Source organism: Schistocerca piceifrons, chromosome 1 (genome assembly GCF_021461385.2).
Source record: "Schistocerca piceifrons isolate TAMUIC-IGC-003096 chromosome 1, iqSchPice1.1, whole genome shotgun sequence".
NCBI lineage: Eukaryota > Metazoa > Arthropoda > Insecta > Orthoptera > Acrididae > Schistocerca > Schistocerca piceifrons.
The window spans coordinates 534,502,414-534,522,356 of NC_060138.1; the positions used below are offsets into that span (position 1 = coordinate 534,502,414).

General features: G+C 39.0%; 1 protein-coding gene across 2 annotated transcripts in view; it reads left to right on the top strand.

Moving 5' to 3' along the window:
* Nucleotides 1-17,664, top strand: part of LOC124798975 (cGMP-dependent protein kinase, isozyme 1) — a 586,392-nt gene extending 568,728 nt beyond the window's left edge. The window contains exon 12 of one of the 2 annotated variants that reach the window (XM_047262520.1): nucleotides 15,479-17,663. In XM_047262520.1, the coding sequence (XP_047118476.1) occupies nucleotides 15,479-15,574 (96 nt within the window). In that variant the 3' untranslated portion in view covers nucleotides 15,575-17,663. Of the gene's footprint in view, nucleotides 1-15,478 lie in introns of both variants that reach the window. The other variant, XM_047262512.1, reaches the window with a different exon arrangement.
* Nucleotides 17,665-19,943: the final 2,279 nt, after the last annotated feature.

Genomic DNA, 19,943 nt, shown 5'->3' on the forward strand with positions numbered 1-19,943 from the left:
TGAGGTGAAAAAGTTAGGCACCTCAGTCATTCATTAATGAGATGAAGTGCCCGAAGAGAATAATTTTGTTTCTTCTATAAGTTGTAAGCCGACAAGCAATGCATCTGTTAGCTATGTCAAATACTGCTACATTATTATTCTTATGGAATCAGAAAATTACCATTACCATGTAAAATACACTGATGATCCTATACATTAAGACCACTGTCCACTGCAAGATTGAACACCACCTAGTGGCACAGATGTCATGTGCCACATACCTCCAGTAACCTATGAAAGACTTGTCACATCCGTGCCACACAGAATCACAGCTGTACTGCATTTCAGAGGTGGACCAATAAGCTACTAACCAGGTGGTCATAATGTTTTGCCTCATCAGTGTATGAAGAATGAATCCAGTTGGAATTAAAGTTGAATACTGTATGAATCATAGTACCTTATAATAGACCTATACAGCTGTTTGCACCATTTTCTACATTTTAAAGCACAAGGATAAACAAGTATTATTAATTAATAATCCAAATGCAATCTATCAATGCTAGTTAAACTGATCATCAAGCATTTGAGTGTCAACTGACAACCTGAGACTAACAAGAGTTCCTGCTTAAAGAGACTGTGAAATATGATACTTCACACAATGTTATGCAATATTACACAGGCACTGTGATACAATGAGTTCCCTCCACCCTAAAATAAAAAATATAACAAAGTGAAATGGACCATTGTTATGCTGAATTATCTTATCCACGTCCCTCTATATCCTGCTCCTACACCACTGTTAGCAGTTAATTACAGCTTGCCATCCCCTACATTAGTTGCAAGACAGTATTTATGTTCCTTTCAAGTCAACTAGTTTGTCTTGATATCAATGTGAATGCAATAGGATATTCTACAGCCATACCTTTGGTACATCTCTGCATGGAAATTTAGTAAACAAAGCACAGTTCATGAGAACAGGTATATAACTAGAGTGAAGGCTTTTTAGCCAGCCTAACTCAGTATGCTGTTGTTAATGGGTTGACATTATCAGAAGTCTAAGTAGCATCCTATCAACATTGGGGAAGTTTCATAAAAATGCTACCCTTCCTAATACTTGTAAACAACACACTGAACAATGTTCTGATTTCTCTTGTTGCAAAATATGCAAGTGCTTACTTCAAAGAAAGCAGCTGACCCTCAGTGTCATTAAATCCAATGCAAGAAGAATAAAGAGAAGAGAAGACTCAATATCATTTGACTAACAATAGACAATCAGTAGCTGTAATTTGCCTCCATTATCTACTGTCTACAAATATGTACCTGGAGGTGGAACATAAACATACACCTATCCATCAGGAAAGAAGGCGCCATGCACTTTTATAAGGTAAAATAAAAGATAAGATGAAATAAATTCAGTTCACTCATGAAGGAGAGCAGTTACAAAAACACAATTCAATCAGTTCATGAGTATAAGTAATCTGTCTGGGGCTCATCAGGTTGGATTAACCACCTCAGTCTCCAGCTCAGATTTTTATTGGTAGTCAGTACATTGTTCTGCAACAGAATAAGGCTAAAACACTTAATTTAAAAAATTGTTATGATTCATTGAAATATTAGAGCATGTAACACATACAATAGAGCGGGATTCAAACACATTTTTTATTCTGGTAATGAATGACATGTTTTTACAGATACCTTTCATTGATTTCATTTATAAACTGACAACTGAAATTTATAAGTACCACAAAACGTTACTTTTTTTAGGCCCACTTTCGAAAATGCAATCAGAAAATTTTTCATTTGAGGTGGCTTCAAAAAGTAAGCTACACATTATTATGGCAGACCAAGCAACTTTTTTTTAGTGCTGTGCTATACTTCATAGTGACACAGATACATGACACCATTTCTCAATACAGTCTCAAGTTCTCTGTAGACAGCAGTTGGAAGTTCTAATCATTCAGTACCTTGATGATAGAAATTCCTTCCTTGGTCACAGAGCCATTCGAGAACAGTTGTGTGAATGTCTTCATTGGCAGAAAATCTGTGACTGCTGTGACTCAGTTATTTGATTGCCTTGATTTTGTCCCCTGTGGTCAATGTCACTGACCTTCCTTCTCAGTCAGCATCACCCACATCTGCATTGCCTTGGTCAAATTTTTGGCATTGTTTCACTACAACTGGACACAGTAATGTACACTACTGGCCATTAAAATTGCTACACCAACAAGAAATGCAGATGATAAACAGGTATTCATTGGACAAATATATTATACTAGAAGTGACATGTGATTACATTTTCACGCAATTTGGGTGCATAGATCCCGAGATATCAGTACCCAGAACAACCACCCCTGGCCGTAATAACGGCCTTGATACACCTGGGCATTGAGTCAAACAGAGCTTGGATGGCGTGTGCAGGTACAGCTGCCCATGCAGCTTCAACACGATACCACACTTCATCAAGAGTAGTGACTGGTGTATTGTGATGAACCAGTTGTTCGGCCACCATTGACCAGACGTTTTCAATTGGTGAGAGATCTGGAGAATGTGCTGGCCAGGGCAACAGTCGAACATTTTCTGTATCCAGAAAGGTCCGTACAGGACCTGCAACATGCAGTCGTGCATTATCCTGCTGAAATGTAGGGTTTTGCAGGGATCGAATGAAGGGTAGAGCCACGGGTCGTAACACATCTGAAATGTAACGTACGCTGTTCAAAGTGCAGTCAATGCGAACAAGAGGTGACCAAGACGTGTAACCAACGGCACCCCATACCATCACGCCAAGTGATACACCAGTATGGAGACGATACTGGAATGCTTCCAATGTGCATTCATCGCGATGTCGCCAAACACAGATGTGACCATCGTGATGCTGTAAACAGAACCTGGATTCATCTGATAAAATGACGTTTTGCCATTCGTGCACCCAGGTTCATCGTTGAGTACACCACCACAGGCATTCCTGTCTGTGATGCAGCGTCAAGGGTAACTGCAGCCATGGTCTCCAAGCTGATAGTCCATGCTGCTGCAAACGTCGTCGAACTTATTCGTGCAGATGGTTGTCTTGCAAACGTCCCCATCTGTTGACTCAGGGATCGAGACGTGGCTGCATGATCCGTTACAGCCATGAGGATAAGATGCCTGTCATCTTGACTGCTAGTGATATGAGGCCATTGGGGTCCAGCACGGCGTTCTGTATTACCCTCCTGAACCCACCGATTCCATATTCTGCTAACAGTCATTGGATCTCGACCAACGCGAGCAGCAGTGTCGGAATATGATAAACCGCAATCGTGATAGGCTACAATCCAACCTATATCAAAGTCAGAAACATGATGGTATGCATTTCTCCTCCTCACACGAGGCATCACAACAACATTTCACCAGGCAATGCCAGTCAACTGCTGTTTGTGTATGAGAAATCGGTTAGAAACTTTCCTCATGTCAGCACGTTGTAGGTGTTGCCACTGGCACAAACCTTGTGTGAATGCTCTGAAAAGCTAATCATTTGCATATCACAGCATCTTCTTCCTGTTGGTTAAATTTCGCACGTCATCTTCATGGTGTGGCAATTTTAATGGCCAGTAGTGTATATGGCCCATATACCACCAGAATTTCAGGGCAAATCTGTGTGCAGCTTGGACATTTTGTCCCCCAAGAACCATACTGTGTGCTTCAACTTTGAAGTGTATTTATAATTGCTTTGCTAGTTCACTCACACACTGTGGTGTACTTTTATCCACACTGCAACAGAACTGTGTCTGCAGGCCACCCAGAACATGTACCCTCTTTTGACAGTGTGTTACATTTGTTACACAATGGGCTTAGTTTGCGATGAAAGTCATAACTTACTTTTTGAAGCTCCTACATATGTGATCCATTCCGCTGTTTTTGTATGGAATTGCATAAAACATTCCCTTTTTTCTCTGAGACAGAGATATATTTTGCATTTAGTGCACTGAAAAAATGTGAAACTCTGAAATACAGGCAAACCACATCTGAAACAATTTTTCTGGGTTTTATTCATTATCTCAGGTAGACAGATGTCATGGAAAATCCTCACTGTTGGTAATCACAAAGGCTTTTGTGTTCCAGGCTTTCATTGGCAATGCTTCATCTTTGTCATCGCATTTCTCCTCTCCAATTCTTCACTCTCTTCTTCCTCTTGTATTCTGTCTTGTGAATGCAAATATATACATCATTGGTAAATGTAGACACAGTGCTACACAGGAAAAATATTGTAGTGAGGAAATAAAGAATCAGTTATTCAATAGCGTAGGGTATATTAGCATGTTACAGCTTATTCCAAATGCATTCTAGTTCCAAATTACTAAAAAAGGCATAAATTACCTTTATCTCTCAAAGCCATGATAACACTGTGATAAAGAGTTTTCTTCAATCATTTTCTGAAATCTACAGGGAGCTTCCAGAAACAACAAACAAGCAATGTGCAGAAAGCACATGGTGTAAATTACATAATACAGTCAGGCATAGAAAGTTTAGATATCTGTCTGATCTAGGAAAAAAAAATGGGATGTAGTATATATGTTATATGGGGACTGAAGAGATTAAGACAGAGGAGGCTGAAAGAAGATCTTTATGTTACCACAATAGTTGTTTAGTCAGATTGAAAATTTCAGGAAAATAAACAAATGCTATGGTTGCTTCCACAAAAAATGTGTTGCACTTTGTAAAATTTATTTCAACCAAGAAATGTATTACTTTCTCTGACTTCTATAACATCTAATAAACGTTAGGATGAAATTAGAGAAATTTAGATGTATGCATTGGGGATCTCACAGTCTTTCTTCCCATCCATTAATTAGGGCAAGAAGAGCAAAGGGATGAATGAATCTCATAGCTGTTGTCTTTAGGAAAATTCAGTATTATGAAAAAAAGTTTCAGGCTATACTAAATGAACTGGCATCAGATGCTTTACTTTTACATAAATCTGAACACAGTATGCCACATTTTGATATAAGTCATATAATTAAAGATTTTAGTGATGTGGTGTTGCCAGTACTGTGCTATGTCTCATGCGTGCTATGGCTGGGAAGTCGCTCACACTCCACATTCATGGCTAATTGACATATGGGTAGTGTGCAAGAAGATGTGTTTGCTACTTGGTGGGATGAATGATCGTTTAAATACCTTTGTTTTTTCCTTAATTGGTCTAATATCATCTTCACAAACCCAGTGAGAGTGATACATAGGAGGCTATAGTATCCTTCAAAATTCTTTGCTTAATACTGGGTATTAGGCTTTTAAAGATAGCTGGCATCTCTCTTCCAGGCATCTGCCAATTCAGATTTTTCAGTGTCCACATGACACTTGCTCATGAACTTCAGAAACTTTTGATCATTCATGCGACCTTTGTATAAGTTCAATACATCCTACTAGTTATATTCGATAAAGGTTCCAGTTATAACATCAAGTTTAACAAATATATTTCAAGGACGACACAATACATGAAAGTCACAGATCAAGTAAACAAAGTAAGATGGGTGTACACTTTAACAGTTAAATCAGAACTGAGTCTGAGTCTAGCAGCCACTGGCTGGCTGGCCGCTAAGGTGGCACTGCTGCTGCATGGTTGGCAGACAGCGCCGCATGTAGAGGATGCACGTAACTGTGCAGCAGCACTCTGAAAGATCGCCGAGTCACAACAGTTTTCCCCCCTTTGAAGTTTTTGCACATGTCTTGATGGAGGTGGCCTGTAGATTGCTAATGTCCATAGGTGTTGTTTGACTGGCTGTAAAGTCTCGAGGAGGAGGCTTCCTGTACGGACGGAAGTGTTCCCGATGATAACGGATCGAAATGACAGGAGACATGGGGGTCGCATCTGCTGGGGCCCCATGCACCAGTCTGCCCATTGTGGCAAGTCCGTTTGTTATAACAGGAGACGTGGGCGATGTGTCCGCGTCTGTAGGAGAAGGAGGTGAGTAGAGTTGTTCCGACAGATGGTGGTCATCTGGTTCCTGCATGAGCACATCTCCTGTTGGCGGCAGTTCTTGTCTGGCACCAAGATGATTGTGAGAGGACTGCATTGTGAGTAATGAGAAATTTTAGGATCCCGAGCGTCAGGTAGAGTTGGAGGTGGTGTAGGGGCATCCAGAATAGGTGTTGCCAGCACACAAGGCCGAAGCTGGTCCGAATGATGCACTGCAACACCCGTGTCCATCTGGATTTCATACAGGCATCGGCCACGGTGTCGTAAGATGTGGCCAGGACTTCATTTTGGCCACCTGCCATATCCCCGTACCCATACAAGGTCACTGGCTGTGAACTGGCCAAGCGAGGGCACCCACAGCCGTGAGGTGGAAGGCCGCAGAATTTGAAGTAGCGTGCGGGGTTGTCGGCCATGTAAGAGCTCAGCCGGGCTGTGGTCGCCCATGGGGGTGAAATGGTAAGAAGCCAAAAATTGGAGAAGCGCATCATCATCAGCAGCAGCAGAAGAAGTCATGAGTTTCCTCATCTGAGCCTTAAATGTGCGGACCAGACGTTCAGCCTCACTGTTTGACTGCGGATGGAACGGAGGGGCTGTGACGTGCATGACGCCGTGATGGGCACAAAAATCCGCAAAATCGGAAGAGGCAAATTGCGGACAATTATCAGTAACAAGAGTAGAGGGAAGGCCTTCCAAAGAGAAAATGCGAGCTAGAGCATTTGTGGTTGCCGTGGTGGTAGGAGGTGTGCAATGGACAATGAAAGGAAAGTTAGAGTAGGCGTCAATAACGCAAAGCCAATAAGTACCTAAAAAGGTCCTGCAAAGTCAGCATGAAAATGCTCCCAAAGCTTCTCAGGCGAAGGCCATGGTGACAAAGATGACTTCAGGGCGGCGGCCTGTGACGCATAAGGGCCACAGGCAGCGACCACATGTGCGATTTCCGAGTCGATACCAGGCCAGTATACATGATGGTGCGCCGGAGATTTTGTGCGAGAGACACCCCAGTGCCCTTGGTGAAGGAGGTGCAAGACTGCAGCACATAAAGACGCAGGTACCACAACACACAGCGAAGCATTTTCGGTGGAAAGGAGGATAACACCATCCATAGCCATGAGGCGGTAACGCAAAGCGTAGTAGTTCCGCAACGGATCAGAAGTCTTAGCGGACGGACGATCTGGCCAACCCTTCTGAATACAGTGTAAAACCCGGGAGAGCGTAGGATCAGAACCTGTAGCAGCCACCAGCCAGTCCCCGGTGATGGGGAACCCGTCCACAATCTACTGCTCGGCAACATCCAGGTGGAAACACAAAAGTTCGTCCCTATCGAATGCCAGATCAGGACCCATGGGAAGGCGAGACAGTGTATCAGCATTCGCATGTTGAGCTGTCGGCCGGAAATGAATCTCATAATTGAAACAAGACAAGTAAAGAGCCCAATGCTGGAGGTAGTGTGCAGCCTTGTCGGGAAGTGACGTTGATGGATGAAACAAGGAAACAAGTGATTTGTGATCCGTAACAAGATGAAATTTGGATCCATACAGAAAACCACCAAACTTATGAAGAGCATAAATAATGGCCAAAGCTTCTTTTTCAATTTGAGAATACTTTCGTTGGGCATCCGTGAGCGTTTTGGAGGCATAAGCAATGGGTTGTTCAGAACCATCAGAAAAACAGTGTGCAAGGACTGTACCTACCATGAATTGAGAAGCATCCGTGGCAAGAACAAGATGTTGGCCAGGTCGATAAGTAGCCAGGCACAGGGCCTGTTTCAGCATAGTCAATTTCTGGGAAGCCGCATTGCATGATGAGGACCAGCGAAAAGCCACATTTTTATGCAACAGGTGATGCCACGGCTGAGCCACCGTAGCAGCAGACAGTAAAAACCTGTGATAGTATGCTATTTTCCCCAAGAAGGCCTGCAGTTCATTAACAGATGTAGGGCGAGGAAGGGCATCGATCGCAGCAACAGTTTACTGAAGCGGACGAATACCATCCTGAGAGAGTTGAAACCCTAAGTACGTGATAGATGCCTGAAAAAAATTTTGATTTCTGAAGATTACACTTAAGACAGGCAGTCTGTAAGACATGAAAAAGTGTGCGGAGATTCTGAAGATATTCTTCAGTGGTGGAACCAGTGACAACAATGTCATCCATGCAAATTATACACCCAGGGACAGTGAGCAATAATTGTTCCAAGAATCGCTGAAAGAGAGCAGGGGCACTAGCAACCCCGAATGGCAGTCATTGGTATTGATCGAGGCCGAAAGGCGTGTTAAGGACCAGAAACTGCCAGGAAGCAGCGTCGAGAGGAAGTTGATGATAAGCTTCTGACAGGTCAAGTTCAGAAAAACACTGGCCTCTAGCAAGTTTAGTGAACAATTCTTTAGGTCGAGGCATATGGTAAGTGTCGATGAGGCATTGAGCATTTACAGTGTCTTTGAAATCGCCACAGAGATGAATAACACCATTGGGCTTAGCAACAACAATGACAGGAGAGGACCGCTCATTGGAAGTGACAGGAAGCAAGACCCCTGAAGCAGTGAGACGATTCAGCTCTGTTTGACCCGATCACGAAGGGCCACAGGAATGGGCCAAGCCCAAAGAAACTTAGGCCGAGCAGTCGGTTTGAGCGTGATATGAGCTTCAAAGTCATTTGCACTGCCTAACCCAGGAGAAAAAAGGGACAAAAATGTCTTTGACAAGGAATCCAATAGAGCATAAGGAATAGCATCAGAGACGATATTGACAGAGTCATCTATGGAGAACCCAAAAACGCGAAAGGCATCGAAACCAAAAAGATTCTCCACGTTACTATGGTTGACCACAAATATGGGAACAGTGCAAATGACACATTTGTAAGATACCTCAGCATCAAATTGTCCCAAGAGAGAAATCTTCAGTTTATTGTAAGACCGTAATTGCCTAGTGACAGGTGACAGGATTGGAGTACCCAACTGAAGATACGTCTGAGAATTGATAGTATCCACCTGCATGTGAACATCCCGACCAAGTATTTGGACAGCGAGGAATAACTTCCCTGAAAGGGAAGAAGTACAATTGACAGACAACACTGAAGCAGAATCAGCATCATGTGCATGAACATCAGGTTGTTGTTGTTGTTGTTGTGGTCTTCAGTCCTGAGACTGGTTTGATGCAGCTCTCCATGCTACTCTATCCTGTGCAAGCTTTTTCATCTCCCAGTACCTACTGCAACCTACATCCTTCTGAATCTGCTTAGTGTATTCGTCTCTTGGTCTCCCTCTACGATTTTTACCCTCCACGCTGCCCTCCAATACTAAATTGGTGATCCCTTGATGCCTCAGAACATGTCCTACCAACCGATCCCTTCTTCTGGTCAGGTTGTGCCACAAACTTCTCTTCTCCCCAATCCTATTCAATACTTCCTCATTAGTTATGTGATCTACCCATCTAATCTTCAGCATTCTTCTGTAGCACCACATTTCGAAAGCTTCTATTCTCTTCTTGTCCAAACTATTTATCGTCCATGTTTCACTTCCATACATGGCTACACTCCATACGAATACTTTCAGAAATGACTTCCTGACACTTAAATCAATACTGGATGTTAACAAATTTCTCTTCTTCAGAAACGCTTTCCTTGCCATTGCCAGCCTACATTTTATATCCTCTCTACTTCGACCATCATCAGTTATTTTGCTCCCCAAATAGCAAAACTCCTTTACTACTTTAAGTGCCTCATTTCCTAATCTAATTCCCTCAGCATCACCCGACTTAATTAGACTACATTCCATTACCCTTGTTTTGCTTTTGTTGATGTTCATCTTATATCCTCCTTTCAAGACACTGTCCATTCCATTCAACTGCTCTTGCAAGTCCTTTGCTGTCTCTGACAGAATTACAATGTCATCGGCAAACCTCAAAGTTTTTATTTCTTTTCCATGAATTTTAATACCTACTCCGAATTTTTCTTTTGTTTCCTTTACTGCTTGCTCAATATACAGATTGAACAACATCGGAGAGAGGCTACAACCCTGTCTTACTCCCTTCCCAACCACTGCTTCCCTTTCATGTCCCTCGACTCTTATAACTGCCATCTGGTTTCTGTACAAATTGTAAATAGCCTTTCGCTCCCTGTATTTTACCCCTGCCACCTTTAGAATTTGAAAGAGAGTATTCCAGTCAACATTGTCAAAAGCTTTCTCTAAGTCTACAAATGCTAGAAACGTAGGTTTGCCTTTCCTTATCTTTCTTCTAAGATAAGTCGTAAGGTCAGTATTGCCTCACGTGTTCCAGTGTTTCTACGGAATCCAAACTGATCTTCCCCGAGGTTGGCTTCTACTAGGTTTTCCATTCGTCTGTAAAGAATTCGTGTTAGTATTTTGCAGCTGTGACTTATTAAGCTGATAGTTCAGTAATTTTCACATCTGTCAACACCTGCTTTCTTTGGGATTGGAATTATTATATTCTTCTTGAAGTCTGAGGGTATTTCGCCTGTTTCATACATCTTGCTCACCAGATGGTAGAGTTTTGTCAGGACTGGCTCTCCCACGGCCGTCAGTAGTTCCAATGGAATATTGTCTACTCCGGGGGCCTTGTTTCGACTCAGGTCTTTCAGTGCTCTGTCAAACTCTTCACGCAGTATCATATCTCCCATTTCATCTTCATCTACATCCTCTTCCATTTCCATAATATTGTCCTCAAGTACATCGCCCTTGTATAGACCCTCTATATACTCCTTCCACCTTTCTGCTTTCCCTTCTTTGCTTAGAACTGGGTTTCCATCTGAGCTCTTGATATTCATACTAGTCGTTCTCTTATTTCCAAAGGTCTCTTTAATTTTCCTGTAGGCGGTATCTATCTTACCCCTAGTGAGATAGGCCTCTACATCCTTACATTTGTCCTCTAGCCATCCCTGCTTAGCCATTTTGCACTTCCTGTCGATCTCATTTTTGAGACGTTTGTATTCCTTTTTGCCTGTTTCACTTACTGCATTTTTATATTTTCTCCTTTCATCAATTAAATTCAATATTTCTTCTGTTACCCAAGGATTTCTACTAGCCCTCGTCTTTTTACCTACTTGATCCTCAGCTGCCTTCACTACTTCATCCCTCAAAGCTACCCATTCTTCTTCTACTGTATTTATTTCCCCCATTCCTGTCAATTGCTCCCTTATGCTCTCCCTGAATCTCTGTACAACCTCTGGTTCTTTTAGTTTATCCAGGTCCCATCTCCTTAAATTCCCACCTTTTTGCAGTTTCTTCAGTTTTAATCTACAGGTCATAACCAATAGATTGTGGTCAGAGTCCACATCTGCCCCTGGAAATGTCTTACAATTTAAAACCTGGTTCCTAAATCTCTGTCTTACCATTATATAATCTATCTGAAACCTTTTAGTATCTCCAGGGTTCTTCCATGTATACAACCTTCTTTCATGATTCTTAAACCAAGTGTTAGTTATGATTATGTTGTGCTCTGTGCAAAATTCGACCAGGCGGCTTCCTCTTTCATTTCTGTCCCCCAATCCATATTCACCTACTATGTTTCCTTCTCTCCCTTTTCCTACACTCGAATTCCAGTCACCCATGACTATTAAATTTTCGTCTCCCTTCACAATCTGAATAATTTCTTTTATTTCATCATACATTTCTTCAATTTCTTCGTCATCTGCAGAGCTAGTTGGCATATAAACTTGTACTACTGTAGTAGGCATGGGCTTCGTATCTATCTTGGCCACAATAATGCGTTCACTATGCTGTTTGTAGTAGCTTACCCGCATTCCTATTTTCCTATTCATTATTAAACCTACTCCTGCATTACCCCTATTTGATTTTGTGTTTATAACCCTGTAGTCACCTGACCAGAAGTCTTGTTCCTCCTGCCACCGAACTTCACTAATTCCCACTATATCTAACTTCAACCTATCCATTTCCCTTTTTAAATTTTCTAACCTACCTGCCCGATTAAGGGATCTGACATTCCACGCTCCGATCCGTAGAACGCCAGTTTTCTTTCTCCTGATAACGACATCCTCTTGAGTAGTCCCCGCCCGGAGATCCGAATGGGGGACTATTTTACCTCCGGAATATTTTACCCAAGAGGACGCCATCATCATGTAATCATACAGTAAAGCTGCATGCCCTCGGGAAAAATTACGGCTGTAGTTTCCCCTTGCTTTCAGCCATGCGGTCAGATTTGCAAACGGATGACACATGACCCTTCTTTTTACATTTGTGACACACGGCCCAATGTTGGGGACAATCCTCTTGTGAATGTTTTGTAAAACACTGCGGACATGAAGGAAGTTGCCGTGGGGTTTGCTGCAGTTTCTTAGAGGTTTGTTTATGGTTAGGCCAAGGCTGCACTTGGGAGCGTACTGCGGCCACTTTGGACAGCAGGGACACGCCGCACGCGTGAATGGCATTGGATGTGAATTTCTTGACCTCCACTATATGGTGCAGAATTGTAGTATTCTCCCTTATGTACTACACACAGGGAGCAGCTACTACAGTGGTGGAGAACATGTGTCATGCAAATGGGGATTTTTAGGTTAGAGAAACACTCTTTTGGAATCAGGAATGAATTGTTTACCAAAACTGAATTTACAATAGCCACAAAATTCTGTGTGTGCTCATATATTAGTTATAGAAACGGTTAATATGACATTAGTAACCTGCAGGAGCATCCAAGGAAGGCTCTCAGAATTATTATTGTTTATTGAAGTTTATAATGTCCAGATGGTATTAACAACAGAAAGTTGGTTGAAACCAGCAGTGGATTGTGGTAAAATCCTAAGCACATATAGGAATATTTATCATAAGCACATGTTAATGACCATTAGTGGTGGTGTATTTCTTGCAGTAAAGAACCCAATAATATCTAGTGAGGCTACCACAATATATGAATGTGAATCAATCTGGGTGAAGTTAAGCATCAAACGTCAGTCAAAAATGGTAATCTGATGTTTTATAGACCACCTGGGTCAGGAGCTGTAGTACTAGAGGGCTTCAGAGAGAAACAACTAGCACAATATTATTGTTAATAACTTTTCTCATCATATTGTTGTAATGGAGAGTGTTAGATGGGGGTGGGAGTGGGGGGAGGGGGGGGGGGCAGACTTCATCTTGCCAGAGATCATTGATTGGGAAAATCATGTTAGGGATTTCCATGACATGATTCTCCAAGTCTTGTCCAAATATTACGTCAAGCATGTGGAGAACCAAGTCATGAAGGAAATGTCTTAGACTTCCTAGCAACATACAGACCTTAACTAATTGGATCGCTTAACACTGAAGAAGGTATCAGTGATCATAAGGCTGTAATGGCAACAATGACCATGGGTTTTACGAGGAATATTCAGAAAAGTAAGTAAATATTTTTGCTAAGCAGGAGTGACAGGATACCAATTGCGAAGTATATGAGTAGTCAGCATCAAATATTCAGTCATGAGGACAAAGATGTGGAGCACTATTGTTCAATATGCATTAGAAAGGTATGTTCCAAGCAGGGTCTTGAAAAATGGGAAAGACCCATCATGGTCTAATAGGCATGTTGGAAAACTGCTATGTAAACAAAGAACTTTCACCAGATTCTAGAGAAGTCAGAAACCTAGCTAACAAACAAAGGTAGAACAAAGTGAAAATGAGTGTAAGGAAAGCAATGAGAGAAGAGTTCAGTGACTTGGAAAGTAAAATTTTGTCAATCAGTCTGATAAAAAATCCTAATACGTTTTGCTCTTACACAGAATCAGTAAGCAGTTCGAAATTCTTGATTCATTATCTCAGTGACCACACTGTCACTGAAGTGGAAGATAACAGAGAGAAGGCCAGAAACTGAATTCAGGTGTTTTGGAATTATTTCAGTTTGGAAGATTGTGACACAGTCCCTTGTTTCAGTCATTGTATGACAGGCAAATTGCAGATATTGAGATAACTGATCACAGAATAGAAAAGCAAGGACATTCATTTAGTTCTTGAAAGGTATCAGGACCAGATGAGACAGATGCAAAAGAACTTGCTCCCCTTCTAACAGCAGATTACTATAGATCGCTGAAGCATCAAATGGTACCTAGCAACTGGAAAAATATGCAGTCATTCTCATTTTAAAGAAGGGCCATGGGACAGATACACATAATTATAGGCATATATTGTTGATATCAAACTGTTGTAAAATCATGGAACATGTTTATGGCTCAAGAACTATGACTTATTGGAGAATGAAAATTTCCTCTATAAAAATCAACCTGGATTCTGCAAACAGAGACCTTTGAAACTCAGCTCACCCTGTTCCACCAAGAGATCTGTAGTGCTGTAGCCAATGGTACTCAGGTTGACATTGTGTTCCTTAACTTCAGGAAGGCATTTGACACTATCCCACATTTCCAGTTATTGAAAAAAATATGAATATCATACTAGATTAGTGGCTGGATTGAAGACTTCCTTGCAGATAGAATTTGACACATTACCCTTAATGGAACAATATCCACGTATGTAAAGGTAATTTCTGGAGTATATCAAGGAAGTGTGATAGGACTGTTGGTGTTTAAAGTGTACATTAGTGATCTAGTAGAAAGTGTTGGAAGCTCTTTAAGACTGTTTGCAGATGAAGCAATTATCTAAAAGAAAGTAACAATGCCAGAAGATAGTATCAATTTTTAGAATGATGTGCAGTGGACTGAATTGTGGAGGCTTTGAGGCTTTGGCAGTTTATCCTGAATGTAAATAAATGTGACATATTATGCATATGTATGAAAAGAAATGTACTTCTGTAAAACTGCACTATAGATTACAAATTGCTGGAAACAGTGTTCAATGTAAAATATATAGGAGTAACTGTCAGGAATGACATGAAGTGGAATGACCAAATGGAACAAATAGTAGGAAAAGCAGAAGTCAGACTGAGGCTCATAGGAAGAATCTTAAGGAAATGTAACTCATGCATGAATAAAATGTCTTATAAGCTGCTTGTTTGACTGATTTTTGAGTATTGTTCATCAGGCTGGAATCCCTATCTGATAGGACTAATAGAAGACATACAAAAGATCCAAAAAAGAACAGCACATTTCTTAATGAGATCATTTAGTCAGTCTGAGAGCATTTCAGAGATGCTCAACAAACATCAGTGGCAGACATTACAAGATGTGTTGTGCACCTCAGAGAGGTTTACTATTAAAATTTTGAGACAGCGCTTTCCAGGGAAGCTCGTGATAGGGCAAGCTATACTTTCTCCTGAACACATCTCATTAAAAAAAAAAACTCATAAAATATTTTTTCAAACCAAAATTTATTTCTACAAGAAAGAATTTCTTAAATTATTTTTCTGTTTAGTTTACACTATTGTTCAGACATTTATCATAGTGGGAAACCAATTTTGCTATGCCCTCTTCCAAGAATGATGCCACCAGTGAAGAATCCACAACTGAACACTATTTTTTGTATTGTTTTCTGCTTGTTTAGGCCCTTGTTGACAAAGGCCTTAATGGCCAAATGCTGTAATTGTGTGAATCTTTTTGTTGTGCCTATTGTGACACAGCACTTCCACTATTTCATATAATAAATTTCTTCTTTTTTTCAGATAAGAGGCCCTACTGACACATCAAATTTTGATTCATATCCAAAGGATTTAGACATCCCTCCAGATGAATTTTCAAATTGGGATTTGGATTTCTGATATTTCTATGGGTAGTATTAATGCAGCATTTACAAAATGGGCCAAAGTGCTTGCATCTTGCTGTAAAACAAAGTATTTCCCCTTTGCAGCAAGCTAAGCGGAAATGCTATGTTGATATGAATCTAAAAGAATATTTTTATTGCCATTATTTTCAAACACAAATAACTGAACACCAAATACTTAGCTTATTGAAATGAAAATGTGGTGTATGTGAGATACTCTGGATTTTTATGTCTGAATGTGTGCTTTACCTAGTAAACATAACTGATTGAAAGTCAGAACCTGTGTACACTACTCCAGATATTAATTTAAAAATTTAACAGTTTATATTTTTGAGAATTTTTGGAAGTGTAACCATAACATCACTTTTAATTTTCAATAATTGTAAAATGTTTTGTAAATATGTAAATAATTTCAAGCTCTAACTTTTTGCACTGCCAAACAGTATTGATAACAAAACCATATAATTCCAAAGGAAAATGATCACTATAAAAAACCACTACAATTTTCTGTAAAGCAGATGATGAAAAACAGAGTTAAACAAGTGTCCACAAGAAAATAATGGTCTATTTTATGATAAACGCCAGTTTCTTATAAAGTTATTTCTCACTGAAAAGAAGCACTTGAAGTTGATAGTCTCCAATCTATCTGTTTGAAATTAAATAAATATCTGAAAAACATATGACTGTATTGGTTCATATGTAAAATGATTTTCATTGCTGTTTATCAAGATTACCTTTATTGTTTTTAATCATGAGCTTTTATGTTTTTACTTCCTCATCAGTGCTATTACCTTGCTATTTTTTAAATATCTGGAGCTGATATTAACATAAAATCTATAAGAAGTAAAAGATATCTTTTCAGAAACTGACTGTCAGATGTAAATTTTCCTCAGATGTTTTCTTTTGATTATATATATCACATTTCCTATGTTACACATTTGAAATCATAACTAGCAAGTTCCTTAAAAACTGTACTAATCATTATTATCCTCTGTGCCACCTATTACGTGACAAAGTCATAACTGTACTGTGACATTGGTAATAGAGGGCGAATAGTCCTGAAATAGTCATGAGATCTGTCTGTGCAAATAAATAAACCATGAAAACTGTACTAAAGCAGGCAAGTTTATAATAACAAAGTCATTTCAAAAAGAGAAATGCAACACTAATACACAGAAAGTGTTAATGGTAATGTTTTGTGATAGTTGCAAAGGTGTGAATTTAATTTATTATAATGTCAGCAAAAGTAATGAAAGGTGCAACAAAGGTGCACATCTCTCAATATATACAAATAGCATTTTTACCTCCTTGATCTGAATTTGAAATTGCTAGTGTCACACATTTTATTGCTAGTAATATTAATTTCAGAAGCCCTTATAATAAGGTCATGAGTATGCCATTGATGCATCTCAATTCCTCCTCTTGCCCACAGTTATTTTATGTTATGTCTTATAATAGTTTTTTTGCTACATGGTTTGTGCTTTTTATTTAGTTAGTAGTATCAGCCAGTAATCTGACTGTGTAAAGCACCTTCCTGATTATGTACACATCTTTTTGATTAGTGCTTTAATGATTAATTTATCATTGTGCTACAATCTTCTCAATAAATCTGGAGTTTGGCTAGAGTGGAAAAGAATAATCAGAATGATTCCCATTTTATAATGCAATAATTCTGGAAACCACATTAAATATAATTGTACCAGTAATGTCAAAACAGTGACTGAAGGGATATTCTTAATAACTTTTCTTCTGTCCCAGAACTATTCTTACTCTCAGAGCATGATGCTCTTCAGAATACAAACTTATATTTTACAAAAAGAGTTCATATTTTTTGTATTGCCATTGTCCAATTAATTACTAAATGGCAATTTTTTCAAGTAAATAATATTTTCTTTAAGCACAAAGGTTTTGTTAATACAAACTATAGGGCAATATAACATTTAAGCTTTAAAAATATTATTTAGTTTAGTGCAACTTTATGAAATGTCCTCATCTGTTCTTGTAGATCTGGACTTAACATCACTAACAATGTTAGTATCAATTCATTAGTAACAATTGTTATCATTTGTTGAAGTGGTTGATACATTAAAAATACAAAAAGTGTCCTTGAGTATAAAAAAATGTATCATTTTTACAAATGTAAAATAAAATATAAGAAATATATTTTTAATCTTAAATTTCTTGTGTTTTGTCATTATTTATTAACTGTAAATAGCACTTACCAGCTAATCTACTGCCCTGTTTGTATAAAAATTTCATCAAGGGCACATACATGATACTTCTTGTGATCACAGACAGAGATATACAATTAAATTACATGGAAAAATTTCTTATAACAGCTTGAAAAGTGACAAAAAATCATGTCATGCACATGAAAGGATGAGTGAACCTTAAACTGGATAACCAGTTTCTGTAAAGGATCAGAAAAAATTATATGTAGAGAATGGTGTTTAGAAGTTTTAAATTTCTAAAGACATTCTTCAACCATGGCCTAAGAGAGAAACTGTAGACTGTAGACTGTAGAGCAATAAAGGATGTTTAATTACAGAATGAAACACAGGAGACCAGAAAACCTGATAACTGAAGTGTGATAAAAGAATTTTAGCATGTCATTGCTATGGGCATATGAACTTAAAGTACCATAAATAAATAAATAAAATGAAAAGAAGAATTAGCCAAGGCAATCACAGAAAACGAAAGACTACAGAAAATAGTACCTCAAAAGTCCAGAGAAATAACTCAAGTAAGGGAGAATAGCAAACAGAGAAAACCAACAAGCAAACAATAAAATGAAAGAAGACAGGAAAGGAGAGAGATGGAGATGAAACATGGATAAAAAAAAATGTTACACAGCATACTGACAGAAATATGTATGATGGAAACTGATAAAATCTAATAAAAATACTGAACATCAATTTAAACCCAGTGGTGGTAGAAAAACTCTTGTCATGGAAAAAATTCCCCATTGATGAGTTGTCCTATATCATGTGTACTTTGTACAATATGTGATCCACAGGATAAATAAATAAATACAAATACAAATAACATACTGTTCCTGAAAAGAAAATGGCTGCTGATAATGCATAGTGATCCAGGTGCCTTGTTATTCTACAGAACATTCTGTACAAAAAGATATTGTCTTTTGCTACTACAGATCTGTATCTAAACCCATTTATACTGACAACTTTTTGTATGTCATGCTTATGTGGTAAGAACAGATTGGTGTTGGTGTTGAATATGTCTCATCTCACAAATGTCTCTCCTGTTACTGAATTAGGTCTTACCAATGATTATGCTGGAATAGTGATTGTTGATGGTAAGTAAAAGAGTAAATTTTGGAGTCCTACTTTTGAAGAACTCTGCCTCTTTACTTGGCAGTAAATCTAGTAGGTATGTTCCCGTGTTGATGCAGGCTGCAATATCAAAAGAATCTCTAACTTCTGGAATGTTCTATAATTCATTTCATTCTCTTTTGTGATTATCAAAGCTTTTTTTGTCCATATTTAGTGTCTTTTTTTTCTCCTGACCCCTCTTTCCCTAGTCTTGAATCTATTCCACAAACTTTAAATTATTTAGTTCTGGTGAATCTGTCAGGTTGTATGGCTGTAGTCTATAAAATTCTACTGTTCCTAAAGTTTCATCCAAAGCTGTGTTAATCATATTTCATAGGTGCTCTTGGATCTGTTGAGTGTTGCTGACTGATGGGTTAGATTTTGGAGAGTGAAAAAGAGGCATGCCCAGCAAAGAAAATGCTTGTGAAAGAAAAGTTTAATTATTGGACTGTTGTCTGTCAAAGCTAAAACTTGTACCAAATAAGGGAAGGGCAATCACTGACCTATAGTACACTGATGTGTGGAGCATAGAAAGGCATAACAGAAAACAGTAGTCTATTGAACTCTTTCTCTTTTTCTAACAAAAGTTCACACATTCACACATACAGACACCCACATGTTTGTGTATGTGAATGAATGTACTTTTTCTAGAAGAAGAGCAAGAGCTCAAAAGCTAGTGTGAATAATGTTTTTTGTTATGCGTTTCTTTGCACCACACATCAGTGGCTTCTTCTTTTCTAATAAAACTGACTTCATGTTTATATATTTTGAAGGCTTCTCTACATAGCTACAGATAATAGTTCATCACTGCAAATTTTGGTTTTGGAAATCATCATCTCATGGTATACTAATTGAAGAACATGCTGTGCCACTGTTGATTATTTTTACTGTCCCTAGTTAACAAATATTTTTGTGCCCTTCAGGTGCATTTTATGTCTCTCTCTGTAGTTTCAATGTGGACCTTATCAGAGACTTAAATAACCCAGAGGACTATGTTTATTCTTATATACCTGAGGGCTTGTTGACTTAATTTCT